The 22,745-nt window shown below is 55.6% G+C and overlaps 1 protein-coding gene across 3 annotated transcripts; it reads left to right on the forward strand.

Moving 5' to 3' along the window:
- The first annotated feature begins 2,054 nt into the window (after window positions 1-2,054).
- Window positions 2,055-22,696, forward strand: Caskin1 (CASK interacting protein 1). Of its 3 annotated transcripts, XM_032914303.1 has the most exons (21): window positions 2,094-2,110; window positions 2,373-3,321; window positions 10,236-10,287; window positions 10,390-10,487; window positions 10,698-10,843; window positions 10,926-11,021; window positions 11,126-11,256; window positions 13,100-13,208; window positions 13,302-13,410; window positions 13,496-13,590; window positions 13,746-13,863; window positions 14,772-14,873; window positions 14,966-15,054; window positions 15,135-15,219; window positions 15,305-15,402; window positions 16,153-16,263; window positions 16,354-16,455; window positions 17,811-17,949; window positions 18,031-20,034; window positions 20,558-20,972; window positions 21,154-22,696. In XM_032914303.1, the coding sequence occupies exons 2-21, from the start codon at window positions 3,228-3,230 to the stop codon at window positions 21,251-21,253; spliced, it is 4,293 nt and encodes a 1,430-aa protein (XP_032770194.1). In that variant the 5' UTR covers window positions 2,094-2,110; window positions 2,373-3,227; the 3' UTR covers window positions 21,254-22,696. The 3 variants fall into 3 exon arrangements, with proteins under 3 accessions (XP_032770196.1, XP_032770194.1, XP_032770195.1); XM_032914305.1 differs by lacking the exon at window positions 2,373-3,321 and having other exon boundaries at window positions 2,055-2,110; XM_032914304.1 differs by lacking the exons at window positions 2,094-2,110; window positions 16,153-16,263; window positions 16,354-16,455 and having other exon boundaries at window positions 2,168-3,321.
- Window positions 22,697-22,745: the final 49 nt, after the last annotated feature.

A 22,745-nucleotide genomic window follows, 5' to 3' on the forward strand; every position in this document is an offset into this window, starting at 1 on the left:
GGCACTGGTGCTTGGGGGATGCCCTATGCAGGTACACGGCTGGTAGGCAGAGGCAGGGGCTGCGGGCTGGCTGGCGGCAGCTAAGCATCCGGGAAGAAAGCCAGTCAGGGCTGCAGTGAAGCTGCCATCAGCTCAGCAGTTCTGCTGGCTCAGCGGCCCCTCCTCCCAGGATCTTCTTCAGAGGCCTGACATTCTGGAGGGCTGCCCCAGTCCCACAGATCTGCATCCTTTGCCCCAGTACAGGTAAATGTCTGCCTGCTATGCCTTCCTCTTCCCCAGGCAGATGGGGAAGGGAATCCGGGCAGATAAACATCTTTTTATCCCTTCAGGCCTTCCTTCCCATCAGCCCTTGGGGCCTAGCTGATGTCCCCTTTTTACAGGCAAAGCAGATGAGCATCAAGGAACTTATCCACCCATGGTCACTAGTCAATAGGGTGTGATCTTGGTCTTCTGGGCCTACTCTGGGCTCTAGTCTGACCTAGCCAGGGAAGCCTCTGGCTTTCCTCTTGCCAACATCCATCCTTTGAGGTAAAGAATCACTGGATCCAAATGCCCACCTACGGCCCAGATGTCACTTCAAGACCACAATATGCACATTTAACTGGGAACAATCAGATTTCCTGTCCAAAAGGATCTAGTCAATTTCCTTTGTCTGCACATCCCTCTTCCTGGGTGGGCTGCACAGTGGGATGCCCGCACTCAAGTCTCAGGTGTGGCTCAGGGGTGCCTGTTTATGGGGGTCTTCGTGATCTAAAGCTGGACAGAGAACAGGAATACGACAGCTATAGGCAAGGGCCAGCTCATTACCCCAGAGTAGCCCAAGAATTCTAAATTTAAACTTGCCCTTTGGGGTCTTGGTGGATGTATATTCGTTAAGGTGGTAGGCTAGAACATATTTTGCTTAACATATTTAACAGGTTATTAGTGTGATTTACAACTTTGAAACAGGCATTTGGTGAGTGGGTTTCTGTTTGTATTTTTGCCCCAGGTCTCACAAAGATGATGTCTCGTATAAGCTCCAAACACAGCCATAATAGTCATGATAATAGCAGTTTTCTTTTTCTATATTTACTTATTTTCATAGTGCTTCCCATGTGCTTGGCACTGTATCATGTGAAGAGGAGTCTAATACAACTGGAACCCCTGCAGCGAGGCCCAAGGACACCCTAATATTTGCAGCAGTTATTTTCTGGACGTTAACTGTATCCTGGATTAACCCTGTGAATAACCTCACAGTGAACCCTGGCATAGATGAAGGGGACACATTGTTTACCCACTTTTGACAGGGAGGGTAGATAAAAGACTCAGGCAGACAAGAGTGAGCAGTTCAGGGGCTGGAGAGATGGCTCAGCGGTTAAGAGCGCTGACTGCTTGTTCTTCCAGAGGTCCTGAGTTCGAATCCCAGCAACCACATGGTAGCTCATAACCGTCTGTAATAGGATCTGATGTGGATCTCTTCTGGTGTGTCTGAAGACAGTGACAGTGTACTCACATATATGAAATAAATCTTTCTTAAAAAAAAGAGTGAGCAGTTCAGGACAGTGCAGCCAGGATAAGGAAGAACAGAGACTGGGATCCATGTGGGTTCCAAGTCCAGACCTATAACCTGGAGAGCCGAGGATGGTAGCGTGAACACAGGACTGCAAAGCTGTTGTTTTTTTGATCTGTAAAATGGGCATGGTAAGTTCAACCTTATCCCAAATGGCCAGCACAGCACCTGACCCTGTGACTCACCAGGAATCAGTCACTCTAACAGACCAAAGGAAAGATTTTTTTTTTTGCATTTAGTGATCTCTTCTGAGAACCTATCACATATCAGAGGACCTAGGCTCATTCCCCAAGCCTCATGAGGGACTCTACCATGATCAGAATTCTGTGATCCTGGAAAGCCCTGTTGTACACGAGGCTTCCCCTTCCCGCCCTCCTGGACCTGCTCCACAGTCCAGGGCTACAAGAAGAGTGGGTTGGTTGTGCATGAGTGAACTGGTTGTGCATACGTGAACCCTCACCGAATTCTCTCCATTATATTGCTGGGCTGCTCTCTGCTCCTGCTTGCAAATAAGGAAGTGGAGGGAGCAGAACCTTACCCAAGACGTGGAGCTCAATCCCTGTGAGTTCATAATGCTTCAGGCAAAATAAGAGGCCTGGAGCAGCCCTAGCCTTCGGGCAGGGAGGAGGTGGTGTTGGTCAAGCCAAGAGATCCTGACTGGGAACCTGTGACTAGGAGATTGCTCAGGTTGGGATAGGCTAGAATGGTTCTGAGCACGGCTGGGCCTTCATTGGTGCTGAGGATGGGAGGTTAAGTTCGTCTTGGTGGATATAGACAGTTACAGCCAAGTAGCCGAGAGTGTCGAAGTCAATCTCCCTTCCAGTCTGTCCTCGAAGGAGAACTGTCATCCTGCATTGTTGTGGAGAGAAGCCAGAGGCTGCTCGGGAAGAAGGTGTAGTTGGGGGGAGGAGGGGTACGGGTTCCCTGACACCGAATTCATTATTGGGAGATTCCTCTTCGCAATCTCTCAACACCTCCCACAGGAATCACGGGCCAGAAATGTCTGACAGCCTCTGGAGGGCCGGCACTGGTGGCACTTGTGCCCGGCTTCCTGCCCGCCCACTGTCTCGAGTCCCTCCCCTCAGGTCCCTCAGCCTGGAGAAACCTCTCCTAGGTTTAGCCTTGCGTCGCCGCCGTGTCCGTGCTCGGTGGTCAGCCCCCCTGCGCCCCGTCCTCTGCCCCTGGCGACCGTCCTCGGTTCCCCGCTGTCCGCAGAGGCCTAGCCTGACCCGCGAACCCAAACGGGGGGAGGGGGCGTCGGGCGTGGGGGGTGGGGGGGAAGGGCCAATGCGGGGGCGGAGCCTAGGAGCCGGGCGCGCGGCCGGCGCGGGCTGACGGAGGTCAGCGGCCGCGGGAGCGGACCCAGGCGTCCGGGAGGCGGCTCAGACGCGGCGCGCCACCGGGTGCCCGCCGCCGCCGCCGGCTCCCGCCCCTGGGCCGCCCCCCGCCCGTGACGCGCTATCCGTCCCTCCGCGTCGGAGCCCCAGCCCCAGTTCGAGCCCGAAACCCCAGCCCGAGCCCGAGCCCGAGCCCGAACCCACGGAGGGCGCTGGGCGGCAGGCGGCGGGCGGCGCAGGGAGCGCGGGCTGGAAAGGATGCGATCGCAGACGCGGAGCCGCCGCTGCGTCTGAGCCGCCGAGAGCACCGAGCGCCGCGTCGCTGCGGGCCCGGCGGCGCCATGGGGAAGGAGCAGGAGCTGGTGCAGGCAGTGAAGGCGGAGGACGTGGGGACCGCGCAGAGGCTGCTGCAGAGGCCGCGGCCGGGGAAGGCCAGTGAGTGCGGGGGGCGCGCGGGGCGCGGGCGGGGCCCACACCGCCAGGGTGCAGGGCGAGGAAGGGATGCTGTGGGTCTCCCGGGGTGGGGCGGGGCCAGGAGCGCTCAGACCCTTGGTCCGCGCACCCCCTTCTCGCCCCAGCTCTGGAGGAGGGGCGGCAACGAGCGCCGCTGGACAGTCCACCCAGCCCCCTGCGGGCACCTGCGGCACCCACGGTCCCTGAGGCCGCTGGCGATCACATCTTCCTTCGGATCCCCTCCCTTTCCAGGCTGCAGGCTGATGATTTCTACTTGTGCTTTTAAGGGCGAGGCGGATCCCCCCCCCCCCAAGAATCACTGTAGAGAGAGGAGGGGCCCTTGCAGTGAGGGGCGACCAGAGGCTAACAATCTCTGTCAGACCTCTTCCCCACCCTATGTTTAATAACACGCTTTGCAGGAAAAGGGGTGGGGGAGAGGACCACGCTGGGGGTGTGGCTGCCCAGGCATGGCCAGTGGGGGCCATTTACTGATGAGGGAGTAAAATACAGGCGCCCAAGGTCGCCCAGCCCTGTGGCAGGCTGGGCTTCAGGCAGGGACAGCCTGGGGGATAAAGACTGTAGGCTCTTGCAGGCTTCTATAGACCCTGGTCGTCCCTGGCTTTTCTGCTGGGAAAGGGGGCCAAGGATCTGTGAAGGAGCTCCCACACCATCCCTAGCTTGTGCCTTGGGGGTCCAGGAAAGGCCTAGGAGCTTAGAGCTTTGATTCTAGCTCTCATTCTAGAGCCTCCCTAGGGGCCTCTGGAGATGGATGGATGGGCGTGTGGACTAGCCAAGTGTGCAGCTGCGCACGTATGACCGTGTCAGTGTGTCAGGGCACCTGTGCAGGCACTGCAGGTCAACACATGGGACCTGGGTGCTTTCAACCCACCATTATAAACTGCATGTGAGCTGGGGGTGGGGGGATGTCCCATTTCTCCAGGGGGCTGCTGAGACGTGGGACTGTCTGGAGTGGCTCCTATTCACTTGAAGGAAGGACACTGGTGCCTCCAGGGCAAACACACTGCCTGGGAAGCCCCACTTACTAGAGCTGGTGTTAGTTAGGGCCTCAGGGCTGAGTGAAGAGCTTCTTAGGGAGGTGCAGACGGAAGAGAGGAAGGCACAGCTTTCCACCTTGTGGCCTTATGTCCTTGGTCATACTGACTCTCCAGGCCTTAATGGCCTTATCTGTAGGATGGAGCGTCTGTGGTCCCTGCCACCCTACAGCCTCATGAAAGCGGTAAGAAGGGACTGATGAAGAGGAGACACTTAGTTCCAGTTCAGTAAATGCTAATGGAGCTGGCTTTTTTCTGCTGACAGCCAGTGGGAACCACAGATGTGGGGATCTTCTCCCCTTCCATTTGGCCATCATGGATAGGTGAGAGGGTTGTAGTCTCTGTCCGGGTCTCTACCTCTGCCCCTGACTGATGTGGACTCAGCAGAGGCACCTGTCCTGCCCCTTCTGTCTGTACTCTCTGAGTCAGAGGGGCGGTGTAATAAATCAGACAGAGAAATCCCTCCATGAATTAGCTCAGTTGTCATGGCAACACTGGCCTGCTTTGGAGTAAGATGTATTTTGATTTAGCAAAGTACAGCTGGAGTTTGGGCCATGGGGTTGGGGGGTATCCATAAGGATCCCCGAGAGAGTGCCCCCCCACCCCCGCCAGGCTTAATGGCACACGCCTTTAATCCTAGCAATTGGGAGGCAGAGACAGGCAGATCCCTGAAGTTCAAGGCCAGTTTGGGCTTCCACATAGTGAGTTCTAGAGACCCTGTCTGAAAAGCAAAAACAAAACAAAAAAGAGAATGTGTTCTCCAGTCCAGCTTAGAGGTTTTCCCACAGCTTTGTTCTTGAGCTCTTCCCAATCTACCCCATGGCTGTGTCAGCCCCCACCTCATCTCCAGGGGAGCCTGTGCATGCACGCTCACTTAGCAGCTGTCCTTGAGGGAGAAGAGGCAGTTTTGGAAGGAAGATGATGGTAGGGGACTGCCCTTCTGCTGCTGGGGAGGTGTCCTTGTCTAGTTTTGTGGCCTAGCCTCCCTCCCCAAAGCAGGCTGATGACACCCTGTAGAAATTCCCAGAGGAATCTCACACACACACACACACACACACAATATCTTGGCCCATTAAGAATTCCCTTCTAGCAGGCTGTGTGGCTAGCAGGCTTCTAAAAATTAATTAATTAATTAATTAATTATTTATTTATTTATTGTATATGAGTACACTGTAGCTGTCTTCAGACACACCAGAAGAGGACATCAGACCCCATTACAGATGGTTGTGAGCCACCATGTGGTTGCTGGGATTTGAACTCAGGACCTCTGGAAGAGCAGTCAGTGTTCCTAACCACTGAGCCGTCTCTCCAGTCTGTGACACACACCTTTAATCCTAGTACTTTGGAGGCAGAGTCAGGAGGATCTCTGTGACTTCTAGGCTACCCTAGCCTACATATTGAGTTCCAAGCTAACCAGAGCAACATAGTGAGGTCTGTGCGTTTGTTTTTAAATTCCCTTCCTACTGGGCGTTTGGATCTGACCTCGGACTGGTCTCTGGGGAGCAGCTTGAGGTCTGGGGTCACAAGAAACAGGGGTGAGGTTTGTGGAGTGTGTGTGTATGTGTGTGTGTGTGTGTGTGTGTGTGTGTGTGTGTGGTACTGGGGATGGAATCCAGGGCTTTATGAATGTTAAGTAAGCTGTCTTCCATGACGCTGCACACCATGCCTATGTCCCGGATTGGTGCAAACACCTACGAAACAGCGAAAGGGGGTCCTGAGGCCTGCAGCCTGGCCACCGCTCGCCCCCTCCTGGGTTCTCAGGCCTCCTCGGCTGTCTTTTGTTTCCAGTTTATTCTCAGAGCCTGCCCTGCCATGGGATGGCTACTCCAGCCCCACACCTTCCTCAGTATCTCCTGCAGGCGCTCTGGGATCTCAAACTGCTCTTCAAACAGTTTACACTAGCCCCCTCCCTGTGGGACTATAAATCTGTGTCCTTGGAAAGGTGACCCTCCCCACATGATCTTTTATAAAATTAAGTCATTTTCTTTTGAAACGGTCTCACTCTGTAATCCTGACTAGCTAGCTGGGGCTATGTAGATCAGGCTAGCCTTGAACTCCCTAGAGATCATCTGCTTCTGCTTCCTAAGTGCTGGGATCAAAGGCACACAACACTCTGCCGGCAGTCCCGTTTTTGACCGAGTCCCCACCACATCCCCCATGTCACTGAGTCTTGACCTCCATGCCCTTCCGAAACATCGGCTTCTGCTTGTCTGACCTCAGAGCAGCTTACCTGGGCTTTCCACCCCCCTAAACCTGACTCTGTAGCTGCCCAGAAGCCCTGTGGTGGAGGGAGGGCAGGGATTTGGGAAGCCTTGGAGACCCTGAGACCTGGTTGCATCACAGTTGAAAAGAATGGGGGAAAGTGACTTGTACATGGCCAATCTGGAGAGGGTACCATGGAACGGTGACATCAGTTCACAGCAGGGGTCTGTAGCAGGCCCAGCCACACATAGTTTCAGGGCCTGCATGAGATGCAAAAGTAGGGCCCGTATCTGAAGTCAAACTATTCAAGAAGAGTACCTGCGGGCTGGAGAGATGGCTCAGGGGTTAAGAGCACTGGCTGCTCTTCCAGAGGTCCTGAGTTCAAATCCCAGCAACCACATGGTGGCTCACAACCATCTGTAATGGGATCTGGTGCCCTCGTCTGGTGTGTCTGAAGACAGTGACAGTGTACTCACATACATAAAATAAAAAAAAAAAAAAAAAAAAAAAAAAAAAGAAGAGTACCTGCACAGGTCACCTACCCATGAAGCTGGCCCCGAGGGTGGACAGACAGCATGTAGGATGGAGAGGGTAATGTTTTAAACCACTAAAGCCAAGAAGAAGTTTGATGTGATACACTGGTGGCAATGAGGGCTAGGCAGAAAAATATAATGAATCCAGGGAGGGTGACATTTTGGGTGAGAGACCTTAGAGTAAAAGCTACATCTGCACAAACCTGAAGTATGTGAAGGAGGTGTCATGCAAAGGCCCTGTGGCCATCGTGGCCATGTGTTAGAGGGACATCTAGGAGGCTGCACAGTTAGAGCAAGGATAACAGAAACAGAGGGGGAGGGAAGAGGTCCAGACAAAAGCAAGGGCCAATCACATGAGACATGGCAGCCTCAGCCTCCATTCCAGTGAAATGGGCCTCCATTCCAGGATGCCTGACCTGGGTTGTTGGTTCCCAGAGCGGAAACCAACACTTTTGTCTGTGGGTTTTTGTTTTGAGACAGTCTCACTGTTTCACTGGACCAGGCTGGACTCATAGAGATCTACCTGCTTCTGCTCCCCAGTACTGGGATTTAAGGCATGCACCATCATACCTGGCTCCTTTTTAAAAACAAAACAGAACAAAACACATTCATGTCTGTACGTGTGTTGTATTTATTTGTTTATTTGTGTGAGTGTGTGTGAGTGTGTGTGTGTGTGTGTGTGTGTGTGTGTGTGTGTGAGACATGAGTGCAAGTGTCATGATGCATGCGTCAGAGGACAATTTGCATGACTCAGTTTTCACTCTCTACCTTTGGTCTTGCTGGCAACCACCTTTACTTGATGAGCCATCTCATTGCAGCACACCCCTCCCCCACCCCTCCCTCACACCCCTCCCTCACTCCCATGGCTTTTTTTTTTTTTTTTTTTTCTTTTTTTTTTTTTTTTTTTTTTCCTTTTCTTTGAGACAGGATCCAAGTTGAGCTGGAACTTGAAGCCTTTCTGCCTTCCCCTCAAGAGTGTTCGATGACAGACAGATGTACCACATCTGGCTGTAGCTTGTAGTTTTAGAAGTTTTGTTTTGCCTGTCCCCTTTCTGCCTGCCTGCCTTCCTTCCTTCCTTCCTTCCTTCCTTTCTTGTTACAGAGTCTTTGGTAGCCCAGGCTGGCCTCAAACTTTCTATGTAGTCAAGTTTGGCCTTGAACTCATGGTCTTCCTCTCTTTGTCTCTTGAGTGCTGAGGTCACAAGCGAATGCCACTATGTCTGGCTGTGACATGCATTTTAACAGTGCTCCAATTTGTGTTTACAGAGGACAAACTGAGGGGTACGAGGACTCAGTAGTGACACCAATGGGGAAGCAATGGCAGGGATCCTACCTGACGTGCCAGTCGGGTCCATGGTGATAACCGCGACCTGGTGAAAAGTGTAGGACCCGGAAGTGTATCTATATCTGAAAACATGACTCAAGTCCCTGAGAAGGACCCCCAAGACTGCCTTGTTACTGGTTTGTGCTTTGAGACAGGGTTTCTCTGTGTAGCCCTGGCTGTCCTAGAACTCACTCTGTAGACCAGACTGGCCTCAAACTCACAGAGATCTGTTTCTACCTTCTGAGTGTGTTGGGATTAGGGCGTGCACCACCACCGCCACCACCATGTTGCTTGACGTGTGTGTGTGTGTGTGTGTGTGTGTGTGTGTGTGTGTGTGTGTGTGTGTATGTATGTATGTATGTATGTATTTTAAGACAAGGTCTCACTGTCTGACTCTGGTTATAATGAAACTCACTCTGTAGACCAGGCTGGCCTTAAACTCACAGGGATCTGCCTGCCTGCCTCCCAGGTTCTGGAATTAAAGGCCTGTGCCACTACACCTAGCAGCCAGGGTTGACTCTTGATGTTTGGTCCGGTTGACCACTAGGAAAGTGGTCTACAGTTGATGAACTGGAACCAGTGTGTCTGAGAACACGGGAGGGACCAGAAGGTGGCGCTACCTTCTTTCTATCCAGGAGAGACACTAAGAAGTGGGGGTCTGTCCAGCTGGTGTTAGCAAGGCCTAGGGTTCAAGTAATGCCCTGAATTTCATCAGTTCGGGGTGATGCTACCCTTTCTAGCTCATGGAAGAGCCTGGTGGCCAAGGCCACAGGGCTAGGAAGTGTCAGAACAAAGATTCAAAGTTGGGTGCAGCTGGCTTCCTGGGCTTCAGGGATTGTCAAGAGACCCACATGCTGCAGCCAGTGGCTGAGGCTGAGCCAATCCAAGCTAAGCCCTACAGCCAGCCCACTGTGACTCTACTCTCTTGGCTCCCCTGCCTTTAGGTCCCCCACCCCCACCCCTGTCCTGAGCCAGGACAAAGGGGCTTCTGTCCTTCCAGCCCCCCCCAACACAGAGTGACTGACCCACAAATGGGTTATATAACCATGGCCCAGACAGGCAGGGGGTTGGCAAGAGTCCGGTGGACAAGGGCCCACTGGGATGGCTTTGGTGGGCTCTCTCTTCTGAAAGTTCTAGAGAAGGCCAGGGTGAGGGAGGCCCCAAGATGAGAGAGACCCCAGAAAAGAAAGAGTGTGGGCCCCAGGGCTTCAATTGGTCTGAATATGGAATCTGAACATGGCTTTTGTGGGCAAGGTGACCATTGGCATGGGTCACCTGGAGGCCCTTGCCTACAAGACAGCCTTCCCTTCATGCTGCCGGATTGTAAGGCTTAACCACACGGCAGCCAGGGCTGGCAGCACAGGGCTTGGAGATGCAGTCCTTTCCCCAGAAATACCCCATTTCCGGGTGTTCCAGCCTCTTCAGCCACCCCCGGCCCCATCTGGGTCCTTCTGAGAGACAGATGGGGCTGGCTCTCTCCCTCCCACCAATGGCAGGTGCTGAGCCAGCATCCTAAGAGAGGGGTGCATGTGCACATGTGTGTGCCCATGTGGTGCATGGGCTGATCTCCCATTCCCAGATGAGGACAGGCCGACGTCCCCATATGAGCGCAATGGGAAACCAAGGCCCAAGTTGCCGGCACCTGGAGCTGAGTCCCGGCTGAGCTGGATGTGTGACTGCAGATTTAAGACCTTGCTAGAGCAGGCAGGCAGATCACCACTACCCTCTCCTATTCTTAGGAGGGTCTGGACCACCTTTCCTTACTGGGTCTCCCTCTCTCCACAGAGCTCCTGGGCTCTACCAAGAAGATCAATGTCAACTTCCAGGACCCGGATGGGTGAGTTGTCAGCTTGGGCAGGGGCAGAAGGAATGGGGTAGGTAGGCCCCAGGGAAGGCTGGGCCTTGGCTTCTCTCCTAGACCTGTCCTTCACCTGCCCAGCTTCTCAGCCCTGCACCATGCTGCCCTGAATGGCAACACCGAATTGATCTCTCTGCTGCTGGAGGCTCAGGCTGCTGTAGACATCAAGGACAACAAAGGCAAGCCTGGTCTGGGGGGGCCTTGAAGCCAAGGGCAGGGGACAAGGCTGAGGATGACATCCTGGCAGCCTTGATGGCTTCACCACTGAGGTCTCCAGCCCAAGGCGTCTGCCTGGGTTAGGCCAGAACCTTAGAGATAGCGACATGTCCTTAGTGAGGGTTGGCTTTAGGGTCAGGATTTAGTTTCCAACAAACCACACCTGTCCCCAGGCATGCGGCCGCTGCACTACGCGGCCTGGCAGGGCCGGAAGGAGCCCATGAAGCTGGTGCTGAAGGCAGGCTCAGCAGTAAATGTCCCATCCGACGAGGGCCACATACCCCTGCATTTGGCTGCCCAGCATGGTCACTACGATGTGGTGAGGCCTCATGGGGAGTCTGGGTGGGCAGTCAGGCAGAGGGTTGAGTGGTCCCAGGGATAATCCGGCCCTTGTCCCCCAGTCAGAGATGCTACTGCAGCATCAGTCCAACCCCTGCATGGTAGACAACTCCGGAAAGACACCTCTGGACCTGGCCTGCGAGTTTGGCCGCGTAGGGGTAAGTCTCTCACAGAGGTGGGAGAGGGGTTCCTCCTGCCTGCCCGGAGTAGGGCTAAGGGACAACTCGAGCCAGGACCACCCTTCCCTGATCCTTCCTTCCAGGTGGTCCAGCTGCTGCTAAGTAGCAACATGTGTGCGGCCCTGCTGGAGCCCCGACCAGGGGACACCACTGATCCCAACGGCACCAGTCCCCTGCACCTGGCCGCCAAGAATGGCCACATCGACATCATTAGGTACAGCCGGGAACAGGAATGGGGCCAGCCGCAGAGGCTTCTGGGGCACGGTGGTATTCAGGGGCACAGGCTCCTGTTCCTACCTTGGGAATAAGAGAGGAGCCTCCAGGATGGTGGCACAGGTCTGTCATGCTCTTGAGGAGCTAAGGCTGGAGGATAGAAAGTTCAAAGCTAACCTTGGCAACTTAGCGAACATCCTGCCTAACAATGAAAAATAAAGGCCTTGAGTTAGATGTGCTTGTAAGTATCTGTAATCCCAGTACTCTTGAGGGTGTGGGGCAGAGCCCGGAAAATCAGGAGTTCAGGGTCTTCCTCTGCTACATAAGGAATTCGATTCCACTTGGTCTGTGTGAGCCCCTGTCTTAAAAGGATGGATGGGGCTGGTGAGATGGCTTAGTTAGTGAAGTGCTTGCCACGTGGTCACAAAGACTTGTGTTTTGATCCCTGTATCCATGTAGCAGCCAGACATGGCAGCATGTGCCTGTAGTCTCACTGCTGGGGGGAAGGGACAAGAGCATCCCTGAGGCTTTGCTGTTCAGCCAGTGTAGCTGAACCAGAGTGCTCAGGTGTTGGGGAGAGACTCTGTCTCAAACGTTAAGGTGGAAGGAGGACAGGCGGTTCAGCAGTGAAGAGCACTTTTCGCTCTTCTAGAGGACCCAGTGTTGGGTAGCTCACAACATCCTATAACTCCAGCTTCAACAAACCCCACACCCTCTTGTGACCTTCACAGACACTCCACTACTCACATGCACACACCCACATGCATACACTTATATGCACACATGCAAGAACTCACATGCACACACATGCAAGAACTCACATGCATGCACTCACATGCACACATGCAAGAACTTGCATGCACACACATGCACACAACTCACAAGCACACTCACATGCACACAACTCACATGCACACACATGCACATACTCACATGCACACACTCACATGCTCACATTTACATACATATATTCATTTGCAGACACATGCACACATACACATAAAGAGCAAAAAAAAGCCTTTAAAAACTTGAAGAGCAATTAAGGAGGACATCCATCATTGACCTCTGGCCTTTACACACATGTACACACATGTGAATGTACACTCGCACACTTGTACATTACAAATGGAGATGTATGGACACAAAATCGGCTGGGATATAGCTCTGGTGGAGTGCTTGCCTAGCATGCATGAGGCCCTGGGTTCAACCCCTAGCATGTGTTCGTATGTGCGTGTGTGCGTGCACACACACAGTGTTTCCTGTAAGGAGGTGTAGGGTTATGGTCAGGCCTGAGTGTGCCCAAATGATAAAGGAGAGGCTAGGGAGGCCCCCACTTTTTAGATTTACTTATTTATTTAACGTATATATGAGTACACTGTCGCTATCTTCAGATACACCAGAAGAGGGCATCGGATCCCATTACAGATGGTTGTGAGCCACCATGTGGGTGCTAGGAATTGAACTCAGGACCTGTGGAAGAGCAGCCAGTGATCTTAACTGCTGAGCCATCCCTCCATCCTGGAAGAGGCTTTCATATCTTCTCAGTCCTGTCTTTGACTTGGTCTTACCACCTGTTGAGATCTTCCCTGAGCCTCAGTTTCCTCATCTGTAAAGAGGGCCCACAACATTGCCTACCCTAGGATTGAACAAAACAACATCTGTGAAAGCTCAGTCAGGGACAGGCCTTCTGCAAAGCGTCAGGAGAATCAGACATTGTATCATCACACAAGGGGATGGGTGGCTTCTCATCCAGCCCCGGCAAACAGTTAGACTCAAGGTCTGATCTGAGCATCCTTCTCAGGGCCCCTTCTGAAAGGCCGTGTCTGCTTTCTCCACCTTTGCAGGCTCCTCCTCCAGGCCGGCATCGACATTAACCGCCAGACCAAGTCTGGCACAGCCCTTCATGAGGCTGCACTCTGTGGAAAGACAGAAGTGGTCCGGCTACTGCTGGATGTAAGTCTGGTGGCCCAGGACACAGAGAGATGGGTTGGGGCCAAGTGGGGGACATGGGGACCCCTGACAAGGCCTTGCCTTTGGTGTATGCAGAGTGGGATCAATGCCCAGGTGAGGAACACCTACAGCCAGACAGCACTGGACATCGTGCACCAATTTACTACATCCCAGGCCAGCAAGGAGATCAAGCAGCTGCTTCGAGGTGGGCCTGGGTGGGGCTGGGCTGGGTCAGGGCTGGGAAGGAAGGACAGCTCCCAGGACTGGGCGTCTACTCCCTGTGTTTCCAGAGGCTTCAGCAGCTCTCCAGGTCCGGGCTACAAAGGATTACTGTAACAATTATGATCTGACCAGTCTCAATGTGAAGGCTGGGGACATTATCACGGTGAGGACTGTCCCTGGGTGCTGTGGCAGAGACGGAAGGGACTCTGGCATGCTTAGAACACCATCCTGTGGCAGCCTGGGGAGGGTGCAGGATAGCAGGCCTCGTCTGCCAAGGGGAGGTCTCTGCCTGAGTACACACCCCGTTTGTTTGGTCAGGTACTTGAACAGCATCCAGACGGCCGGTGGAAAGGCTGTATCCATGACAACCGGACAGGCAATGACAGGGTGGGCTACTTCCCATCCTCGCTGGGGGAGGCTATTGTCAAGCGAGCCGGTAAGTCCACCCCACTCTGGAGAGAGGCAAGCAGGGGACACTCAGCTGAGACTGGGGACTGGAAAGGAAGAGGTATACTTTAGGATGTTGGGTGCAGAACCAGGTTGAAGTCTAGCCCATGAGCAGGACTGGCATCCAGTAATCCCTCCTGCTGCTGCTCTCAGCAGAGTCCCACACGCCTTCCATAGTCCAGTTCTTAGGTGGCCACTCACCACACAGCGTCCTAGGCAGACATTGGTCTTCTGAGGTGGGAAGAACACTGATGTTAGTTAATCCAGGAAAAGAACCAACCGGTGACACGGAGAAAGTGAAGCAAAGCCCACCTTAGATCAGAAAGGGCTCTGAAGGCTGGTAGCGGGCAAGTCATGTTCAACACAATCCGGGTAACATAAACCACGTGTTCAAGGGCGTGGGACAGGACGGGTCTCAGCGCTCAATGGGCAGGAGGGCACGGTGGAGCTTAGGAGAGGAGTTCAGGACCAAGTTGGAAAACTCCATAGTATGCTTTAAAGAGGCTGGAGGTGGGGTAGGGACGGGGTTGACTCTAAAAGTGGACAGGCTGGAGATTGGCAGCTGTGGCAAGAGGGCCAGGTAGATGGTGTGGTCAGGCACCTGTGGTTCCTAGGATAGATTTGGCCTCAAGCCACTGGGTAGTTTCTGACTTGTCCCCTAGCACTGAGAAAATCAACCATTCAGTTATCCTCGGTCCGGTTGTCTATACCTTAGGGCTAGTGCTAGGACTCCTTGCCCTGGGTCCTCTACCACCGTGACCCGGTCTCAGACATTTAGTGTCTCTCACATTACTGAAGCCAGAAGGCTGTAGAACGGCCTCTCTATGCTGCTTCCTCTCTGTGTCTGGCTGTGTCTGGGCTGCCCAGGGTTCAGGAAAGCTGTTGTTTGACCTACAGGTTCCCGGACAGGCAGCGAGCCAAGCCCACCCCAGGGAGGTGGCTCACTGGGTCCCTCCGCACCCCCGGAGGAGATCTGGGTGCTGAGGAAGCCTTTTGCAGGTAGGCCAGGGACCTCCAGAACACTGGGGCAACCGTTTGACTGCTGGGTGTTACTGTGGGGACAGCACATTTCACGGTCCCTGTCCTGGCAGGTGGAGATCGCAGTGGCAGCTTGAGCAATGTGGCTGGGGGCAGGAGTACTGGGGGCCACGCCCTGCATGCAGGCGCTGAAGGGGTTAAGGTGAGTGAGCAGGGAGGGGTGGCCAGGGCGGGGTGGCCAGACCTAGAGCAGTGCTAGCGAGTGGCCTTTCTGGGTTCTAGCTCCTGGCAACTGTGCTTTCCCAGAAGTCAGTCTCCGAGTCCAGCCCAGGAGATAGCCCGGTCAAGCCTCCTGAGGGCTCTTCAGGTAAGAACAAGGACCCAGCTGTGCTGGCCCAAGATGTAGGTGGCCGCTATCTATTCCTCACCCTGCCATTCCCTCTCATCACCAGGTGCTGCCCGGTCCCAGCCTCCAGCAGCCCATGCTGGGCAGGTATATGGGGAGCAGCCACCCAAGAAGCTGGAATCGTCCTCTGCCTCTGAGGGCAAGGTACAGGGCTTGGTCAGATCCAGGCCTGGATCTGGGAGGGACGGGTTGACAGTCTGACAGGCATAGCTGGCCACAGCAGCTGCTGTGGGCCTCGACAGACCAGACTCTGTCTCTTTGTCTGTTTCTGTGTCATATGTGCACGCGCACACCAGTGTACAGGTGTTGTCTATTGTGCAGGCTGTGAGCTAGTGTGTGCACACTTGCAGAAGTACGAAGGGTGCTGTGTGGATGTGCAACAGTGGTCAACCGTGAGCTGGGCGTACATGCGTGTGGCTAGAGATGGAAGGGGATGGGTGTGAGCCGTGTAAATGTTTCTGTGGGTGCAGTGGGTCACGCGTGTATGGCTGTGGTGCGTGACCTGATGGCTGATCCTATACAGCAGAGGAGGCGAGGGACTTCTGAGTAGGGCACAGAGCCCAACTTCCAGGGAGCAGCCAGGCCTGAAGCCCTTCCCCCAGAGTGCCCTCCTAAGGGGTCACACCATCTGCATCTCTGAGACGGTATGGGTGTCACGGGGTGGGGGAGGCCACGGCACAGATGCAGCAGGACCTTCCTGGTGGAGCTCCCAGAAGAAACCTGGAGGGCTGCAGATGCTGGAGCGAGGATGGCAGATCGTGGAGTACTGGTGCAGTGGACCACGGCGGCGGATCCAGCACTCTGGCCATGAACCAAGCAGAGGAGGAGGCACAGTGGAGGTTGGGGCGCAGCCCAGCAGGGGACAGGCTGCAGTTGGTGCCTTGTGTCTTGCAGAGTGCTGAGGCAGTCAGTCAGTGGCTTGCCACATTCCAGCTACAGCTCTATGCCCCCAACTTCACCAGTGCTGGCTATGACCTGCCCACCATCAGTCGCATGACCCCTGAGGTGAGCTGCTGTGGGTTTGTGGCCAGCCGCTTCCCTTCCAAAAGGCAGCTCCCTCCTACCTGCTAGTTAATGGGCCTCCTCTTTGCATAGGACCTCACAGCCATTGGTGTTACCAAGCCAGGCCACCGTAAGAAGATTACGGCAGAGATCAGCGGCCTGAACATCCCTGACTGCCTGCCTGAACACAAACCCGTAAGGCTCCTTGCGCCCTGGTGGCCGAGCCAGGACCAGCAGGCAGATGGACAGATAGACAGGCTGCTTTCCTGGCTACATCCCTCATCTGCCTTCTGGGGTCCTAGGAAGTGGAGTTATGGATGGAGCCAGGCCTACAACCAGCACTCAGGGAGGCTGAGGCAGGAGGATCATGAGCTCAAGGCTTGCCTGGGCTACAGAGGTGGCCTGATAGCAGGGAGCTATTTGGACAGCCTGTTTGTCTATTATGGGGGTAAACTCCCCAGGCAGGCTCATAGCCAAGACTCAAGGGGTTGTGAGAACCTCAAGCCAGGAGATTTTGCCTTCTCTGTTCACAGCCAGCACCCGTATAGCACTGTCTTTTACACATATATGGACTGCAGATGGGCTGGTGTCAGACATGCTTGCCACGTGCATGCACACAAGTCCCATTGCACATGCTGGCCTGTGTGATGGCTGACAGCAGTGGCCTTTGTTCTTTCTTATGAAGAGATGCCTATATGTGGGGACAGCTGAGCTGATGCTGGCCCTCTGGGTTGCACACCCGCTTTGTTCTCCTATCCACCCACGGGAGAGGTGTTGCTGGCTAACCAGTGCCTGCCCTCCCCAGGGTCCTGGATCTGTTGGCAAACAGGGCTGCGCCCATCTGTCCCACCATGCCACTCAGTAGTCAGCAGCTCAGGGATCTTCCCAGGAGCACATCCGGGGCTCACGGACCTCGCCTCACTCTGTCACCTGCATGACTGAAGGTGCTGAGTGTGGGTGCAAGAGTGGCCTCAGCTGGGAGCTTGGGACGACTGGGCAGTTCTTGGTGGACACTGGACATTTGCTCATTCCTGGTATGGCTGTGTGGCGAATGTGTCACAGGTGCGTGGCCATGCATCTGCTGCGGGTGGGGAGACGTCGCGAGGGTGATGGAGAAAGGGTGCCTGTGCTTTGGATAGCTGGAAGCAGCATGCCGGGCGTGCGTGCCGTGTACGTGGATCTTCTGTGGCATTGTGCGTCTGTATCTGGTGTGTGGGTGTGTCCAGGACACTGCCTGTGGCCACCTGATCAGGCAAAGAAACAACTTTTTTTTTGTATACGAAATTGTGTCCCAAATGATAAATATCCCAAGTGTGTTTGCGTGTGTTGACTTGTGTGTGCCCTAAGTGTGCCGTTGGCATGTTGAGGAGCTGGTCTGCAGTTCCCACCAAGGCTGTGCCTAGGCTGTCTGCAGTACTGATATTTCAGACCTGTCTGTTTGTCCTTCTGTCTGTCTGTGCCCCACAGGCTTATCTTCTAATAGTTCCAAGTAGGTGGTCACGGTGTGAGCAGCCAGCTTGGGCTGCCCCTCTCTGTCCCCCTTTCCATAGGCTAACTTGGCTGTGTGGCTGTCAATGATTGGTCTGGCCCAGTATTACAAGGTGCTGGTGGACAACGGCTATGAGAACATTGATTTCATCACCGACATCACTTGGGAGGACCTGCAGGAGATCGGCATCACCAAGCTGGGTAAGGTCCCAGCCTACCCCTTCCACATCTGCCTGTACCTACAGGTCCTCCTGACCAGCTTCTCCCCTACTCCTGACTCAGGACACCAAAAGAAGCTGATGCTGGCGGTGAGGAAACTGGCAGAGCTGCAAAAGGCAGAATACTCCAAGTATGAGGGGGGACCGCTGCGCCGAAAGGCACCCCAGTCACTTGAAATGATGGCCATCGAGTCGCCACCCCCATCTGAGCCTGCTGCAGCAGAGTGCCAGTCTCCTAAGATGACCACCTTCCAGGACAGTGAGCTCAGTGGTGAGCTGCAGGCTGCCTTGTCCGGCCCAGCTGAAGCAGGTGCAGCTGCTGCCGAGAAATCCTCCAACCACCTGCCAGCCACTCCGAGGACAACCTCGCGACAGGAGTCCAGCCTGAGTGGACGGGCTCGGCACATGAGCAGCTCTCAGGAGCTGCTGGGTGATGGGCCTCAGGGGCCGGGCAGTCCTATGTCACGAAGTCAGGAATACCTGCTGGACGAGAGTCCAGCTCCCGGCACCCCACCCAAGGAGGTGCGGTCTAGCCGCCATGGCCACAGTGTCAAGAGGGCCAGTGTGCCCCCAGTGCCTGGCAAGCCACGACAGGTCCTTCCATCCGGTGCCAGCCACTTCACGCCCCCACAGACGCCCACCAAAGCTCAGCCAGGCTCCCCTCAGGCCCTTGGGGGACCTCATGGTCCAGCCACAGCCAAGGTGAAGCCCACCCCACAGCTGCTACCACCAACAGACCGACCCATGTCACCCCGTTCCCTGCCTCAGTCACCCACACACCGTGGCTTTGCTTATGTGCTGCCCCAGCCAGCTGAGGGTGAGGCAGGGCCACCCGCTCCAGGACCTGCGCCCCCACCGGTACCAGCAGCTGTGCCCACACTGTGCTTGCCCCCAGAAGCTGATGTAGAGCCTGGGCGGCCCAAGAAACGTGCCCACAGCTTGAATCGCTATGCAGCGTCCGACAGCGAGCCCGAGCGGGATGAGCTGCTGGTGCCTGCTGCCGCTGGACCCTATGCCACAGTCCAGCGGCGTGTGGGTCGGAGCCATTCAGTGAGGGCTCCTGCTGGCACTGACAAGAACGTTAACCGCAGTCAGTCCTTTGCTGTGCGGCCACGTAAGAAGGGGCCCCCACCCCCTCCACCCAAACGCTCCAGCTCAGCCATGGCTAGCGCCAACCTAGCTGATGAGCCGTCTCCAGATGTTGAGACAGAGGATGGCCGGCTGGGGGTCCGGGCACAACGCCGGCGGGCTAGTGATCTCGCTGGCAGTGTGGACACAGGCAGTGCTGGCAGCGTGAAGAGCATCGCAGCCATGTTGGAGCTGTCTTCCATTGGGGGTGGGGGGCGAGCTATTCGCAGGCCCCCCGAAGGCCACCCCACACCTCGTCCTGCCAGTCCAGACCCGGGCAGAGTAGCTACCGTGTTGGCCTCTGTGAAGCACAAAGAGGCCATTGGGCCTGACGGTGAAGTGGTGAACCGGCGCCGTACACTCAGCGGCCCAGTCACTGGACTTTTGGCCACTGCTCGCCGGGGACCTGGGGAACCTGCAGAGCAGAGTCATTTTATGGAGGATGGCACAGCCCGACAACGGCTTCGAGGTCCAGCCAAGGGTGAGGCAGGTGTGGAGGGTCCTCCCCTTGCCCGGGTAGAGGCCAGCGCCACACTCAAGAGGCGCATCCGGGCCAAGCAGAGCCAACAGGAGAATGTCAAGTTCATCCTGACAGAGTCTGACACAGTCAAGCGCAGGCCCAAGGCTAAGGAGCCTGACATTGGGCCTGAGCCACCCCCACCACTGTCTGTGTATCAGAATGGCACAGCCACCATCCGCCGACGGCCAGCCTCAGAGCAGGCTGGGCCCCCAGAGCTGCCCCCTCCTCCTCCACCTGCCGAGCCCCCACCCGCTGACCTGATGCCACTGCCTCCACTGCCCCTGCCTGATGGCAGTGCACGGAAGGCCGTGAAGCCACCCGTCTCTCCCAAGCCCATTCTGGCTCAGCCTGTGTCCAAGATCCAGGGCTCACCTACACCTGCCTCCAAGAAGGTGCCACTGCCAGGCCCTGGCAGCCCAGGTAGGTACAGAAAGCCAGCTAAGACAGAGCAAGGGGTCTTAGGACAGGACCCTAGCCTGCTCCCATCTCATAGTCTGGCTTTCCTTTTTGAATTTGATGAAGCCCAGGTGGTGTGAAATAAGACTGTCTGATCTGATAGTTAAGAGCTCCTTAACTATCTACTGTGGGATAACTCTGCCACCCCTGTAGTGGACGTGCCTCTTACTCAGTGAAGGAGGTACAGAAGACCCTGGGTAGTAGCACATAACATATGCAGGAAAACCTAGCCAGAGTACCCTGAGACGGGGGAGGGGAGGTTTCCAGACAAGAGAGCAGTGCAGAAGTACTGAGACAACCATTGCAGCTGGATGCATCAGTCCGCATCTGAAGGAACTTGGGAAGCAGTGACACACTTTGCAGTAGATTCGCATACCCTAGCGGCTGCAGTGAGAATAGGGCATCTCTCTTGCTGGGTGGAGGGAACGCAGTGAGTGGTAGGTGTGTTGTTATTTCCTGGGTACCAGCGTCGTCCTCCTCCCTGCAGAGGTAAAGCGTGCTCACGGCACGCCACCGCCTGTGTCACCCAAGCCTCCACCGCCACCTACAGCGCCTAAGCCAGCCAAGGCTTTGGCGGGACTGCAGTCCAGCAGCGCCACTCCCTCGCCTGTGCCCTCGCCGGCGCGTCAGCCGCCAGCAGCCCTCATCAAGCCAGCTAGCTCACCACCCTCGCAGAGCGCCAGCCCCGCCAAGCCCCCTTCCCCAGGGGCACCCGCGCTGCACGTACCCACCAAGCCCCCTCGCGCTGCCGCTTCAGTGGTCTCCGGACCCCCAGTAGCTTCAGATTGTGCTTCGCCCGGGGACAGTGCTCGGCAGAAGCTGGAAGAGACTAGCGCGTGTTTGGCTGCAGCACTGCAGGCGGTGGAGGAGAAGATCAGGCAGGAAGACGGACAAGGCCCTCGGTAGGTACTTTGATCTGGGGCGGTAGTTCTGGTCCAGCACAGAGTGTGGCTCTTGCTAGTGGACTGGTATGGGTAGTCGGAGCCATCCAGGGTGGTTTAAGAGTGGGTTACTGTGGATCCGCCTAGCCCTGAGTAAGGGGGCCTGTGCTATCCCACCCCACTGATGCATGCCTACCCTCAGCCCCTCCTCCATCGAGGAGAAGAGCACTGGCAGCATCCTGGAAGACATCGGCAGCATGTTTGACGACCTGGCCGACCAGCTGGACGCCATGCTGGAGTGAGGCAACCACCCACGTGGGCCCACCGTACTCCCCGCACTTTGACCTTTACCTCAGGACAGGCACTTCCAAGCGGTGGGTGGGGGCCGAGTGGGCGGGGCACGCCCAGCTCTGCACAAGCACAACTCCTACTCCTGGCCCAGGCTGGTCGTCAGCCCCCTGGCATGGGGGTCGGGGGCGCTCCAAGGGCTCTGAGCAGATGCGCTGCCCGCTGGTGCCCATTCCTGTCTGCTGCTCCCTGTGCAACAACTGCTGGGCCCTACCCTTGCAGGCTTTGCTCTGCTGGCGGAGGGCTGCCCCTCCCTTGCCCTAGGCAGACTGAGCACCAAGGGAAGATGAGGGGGGTGGTCACTGTGGCCCTCTCTCCAATCTGGCAGAGCACAGGCCTAGGCCTAGCACAGAACTGCCCATTGGGGAACCTCTGCCAGCTGCTCTGGCACAGCACAAGGGACAGGGGGGCCAAGGTTGGGCTCGCCCCACTGCACCCCAGAATATAAGCTATCAAGAGTATTAATTTATTGGGAATGAGCTGAGGCAAATTTCCCCAGAAAAACAAAAAGATAACTTTAACAAATATATATTTAAAGAGAAGAAATATTATTGATTCTATAGAAACCATTTACCAACAGGAAGGTTACAAGTCCAGCTTGAGACTAAAGCTGTCAGAGGCTGAGGCCACCTGTCTGCCCTTCTCTTTCATCTAGGAGTGGTCTTGCCCCTGGTCACGAGCACACCCGGGAGGTACAATCTGGGGGGTGGCTCTGCCCAGAGCGTCTCCTCTGTTCTTCCAGCTTCCGAGTCTGAAGAATGTGAAGGACGTGCCTTGCTCTCACCGGCTCTCCATGCCACACAGGGCTCGGGAGGGCTTCCTTCTGGGTGTGGCCATGCCCTTGGGGTGCTGGTATAAGGGTATACCCAGTGTGAACCCTGTGTGGGCATAAGTGCAAGGGCATGCATGCCAGCCTAGGGGCAGATGTGTGTTTGAGGCTGTGTCTGCTCCCGCCTCCCCAAGGCAGCCTCATGAGGCAGCCACCCCGCCCACCCTGAATTCCCATGGACGTTCTGCTCATGGTCTGAGGCTGTGTTGTGTAGTACCTCTCACCTTCTTTTCTTCCCTCCAAAAAATACTGACTGGTCTCCTCTCGTGTTTGCTGATCCACAAGTGTTGGGCATAACATTGACATTTCTTTAAACCCCCTCCCCCCCAAAAAAGAAAAGAAACCCCAAAACAAAACCATAATTGTGGTGTAAGCTGGTGGAGGGGCCAACTAAGGTAGTGTGGACACAGGGCCCCTCCAACTGTCACTCCTGGCGCTTCCTTATCTGAACATGCTGACCATTTATCAGCCTCCTCTGTGTGGGCAGCCCAGGCTAGGGCTCTAGGAAGTGGGGAGGGGGGTCTGGACAGGGAGCTGCTGTCAGCTATCAATAAACAGCAGAAACAGAGCTGCTTGGCTCACTCTTTGGGGACATGGGGGGGGGGGTGGTGAGGCTC

The sequence above is a fragment of the Rattus rattus genome, chromosome 9, assembly GCF_011064425.1.
Source record: "Rattus rattus isolate New Zealand chromosome 9, Rrattus_CSIRO_v1, whole genome shotgun sequence".
NCBI lineage: Eukaryota > Metazoa > Chordata > Mammalia > Rodentia > Muridae > Rattus > Rattus rattus.

Bases quoted from the DNA above. Each gene is read 5' to 3' on its own strand.
- Caskin1 (XM_032914303.1), top strand. From the start codon at position 3,228: ATGGGGAAGGAGCAGGAGCTGGTGCAGGCAGTGAAGGCGGAGGACGTG. The intron at 14,874-14,965 runs GTAGGCCAGGGA...CTGTCCTGGCAG, and splicing joins GCTGAGGAAGCCTTTTGCAG to GTGGAGATCGCAGTGGCAGC. The intron at 20,035-20,557 runs GTAGGTACAGAA...TCCTCCCTGCAG, and splicing joins GCCAGGCCCTGGCAGCCCAG to AGGTAAAGCGTGCTCACGGC.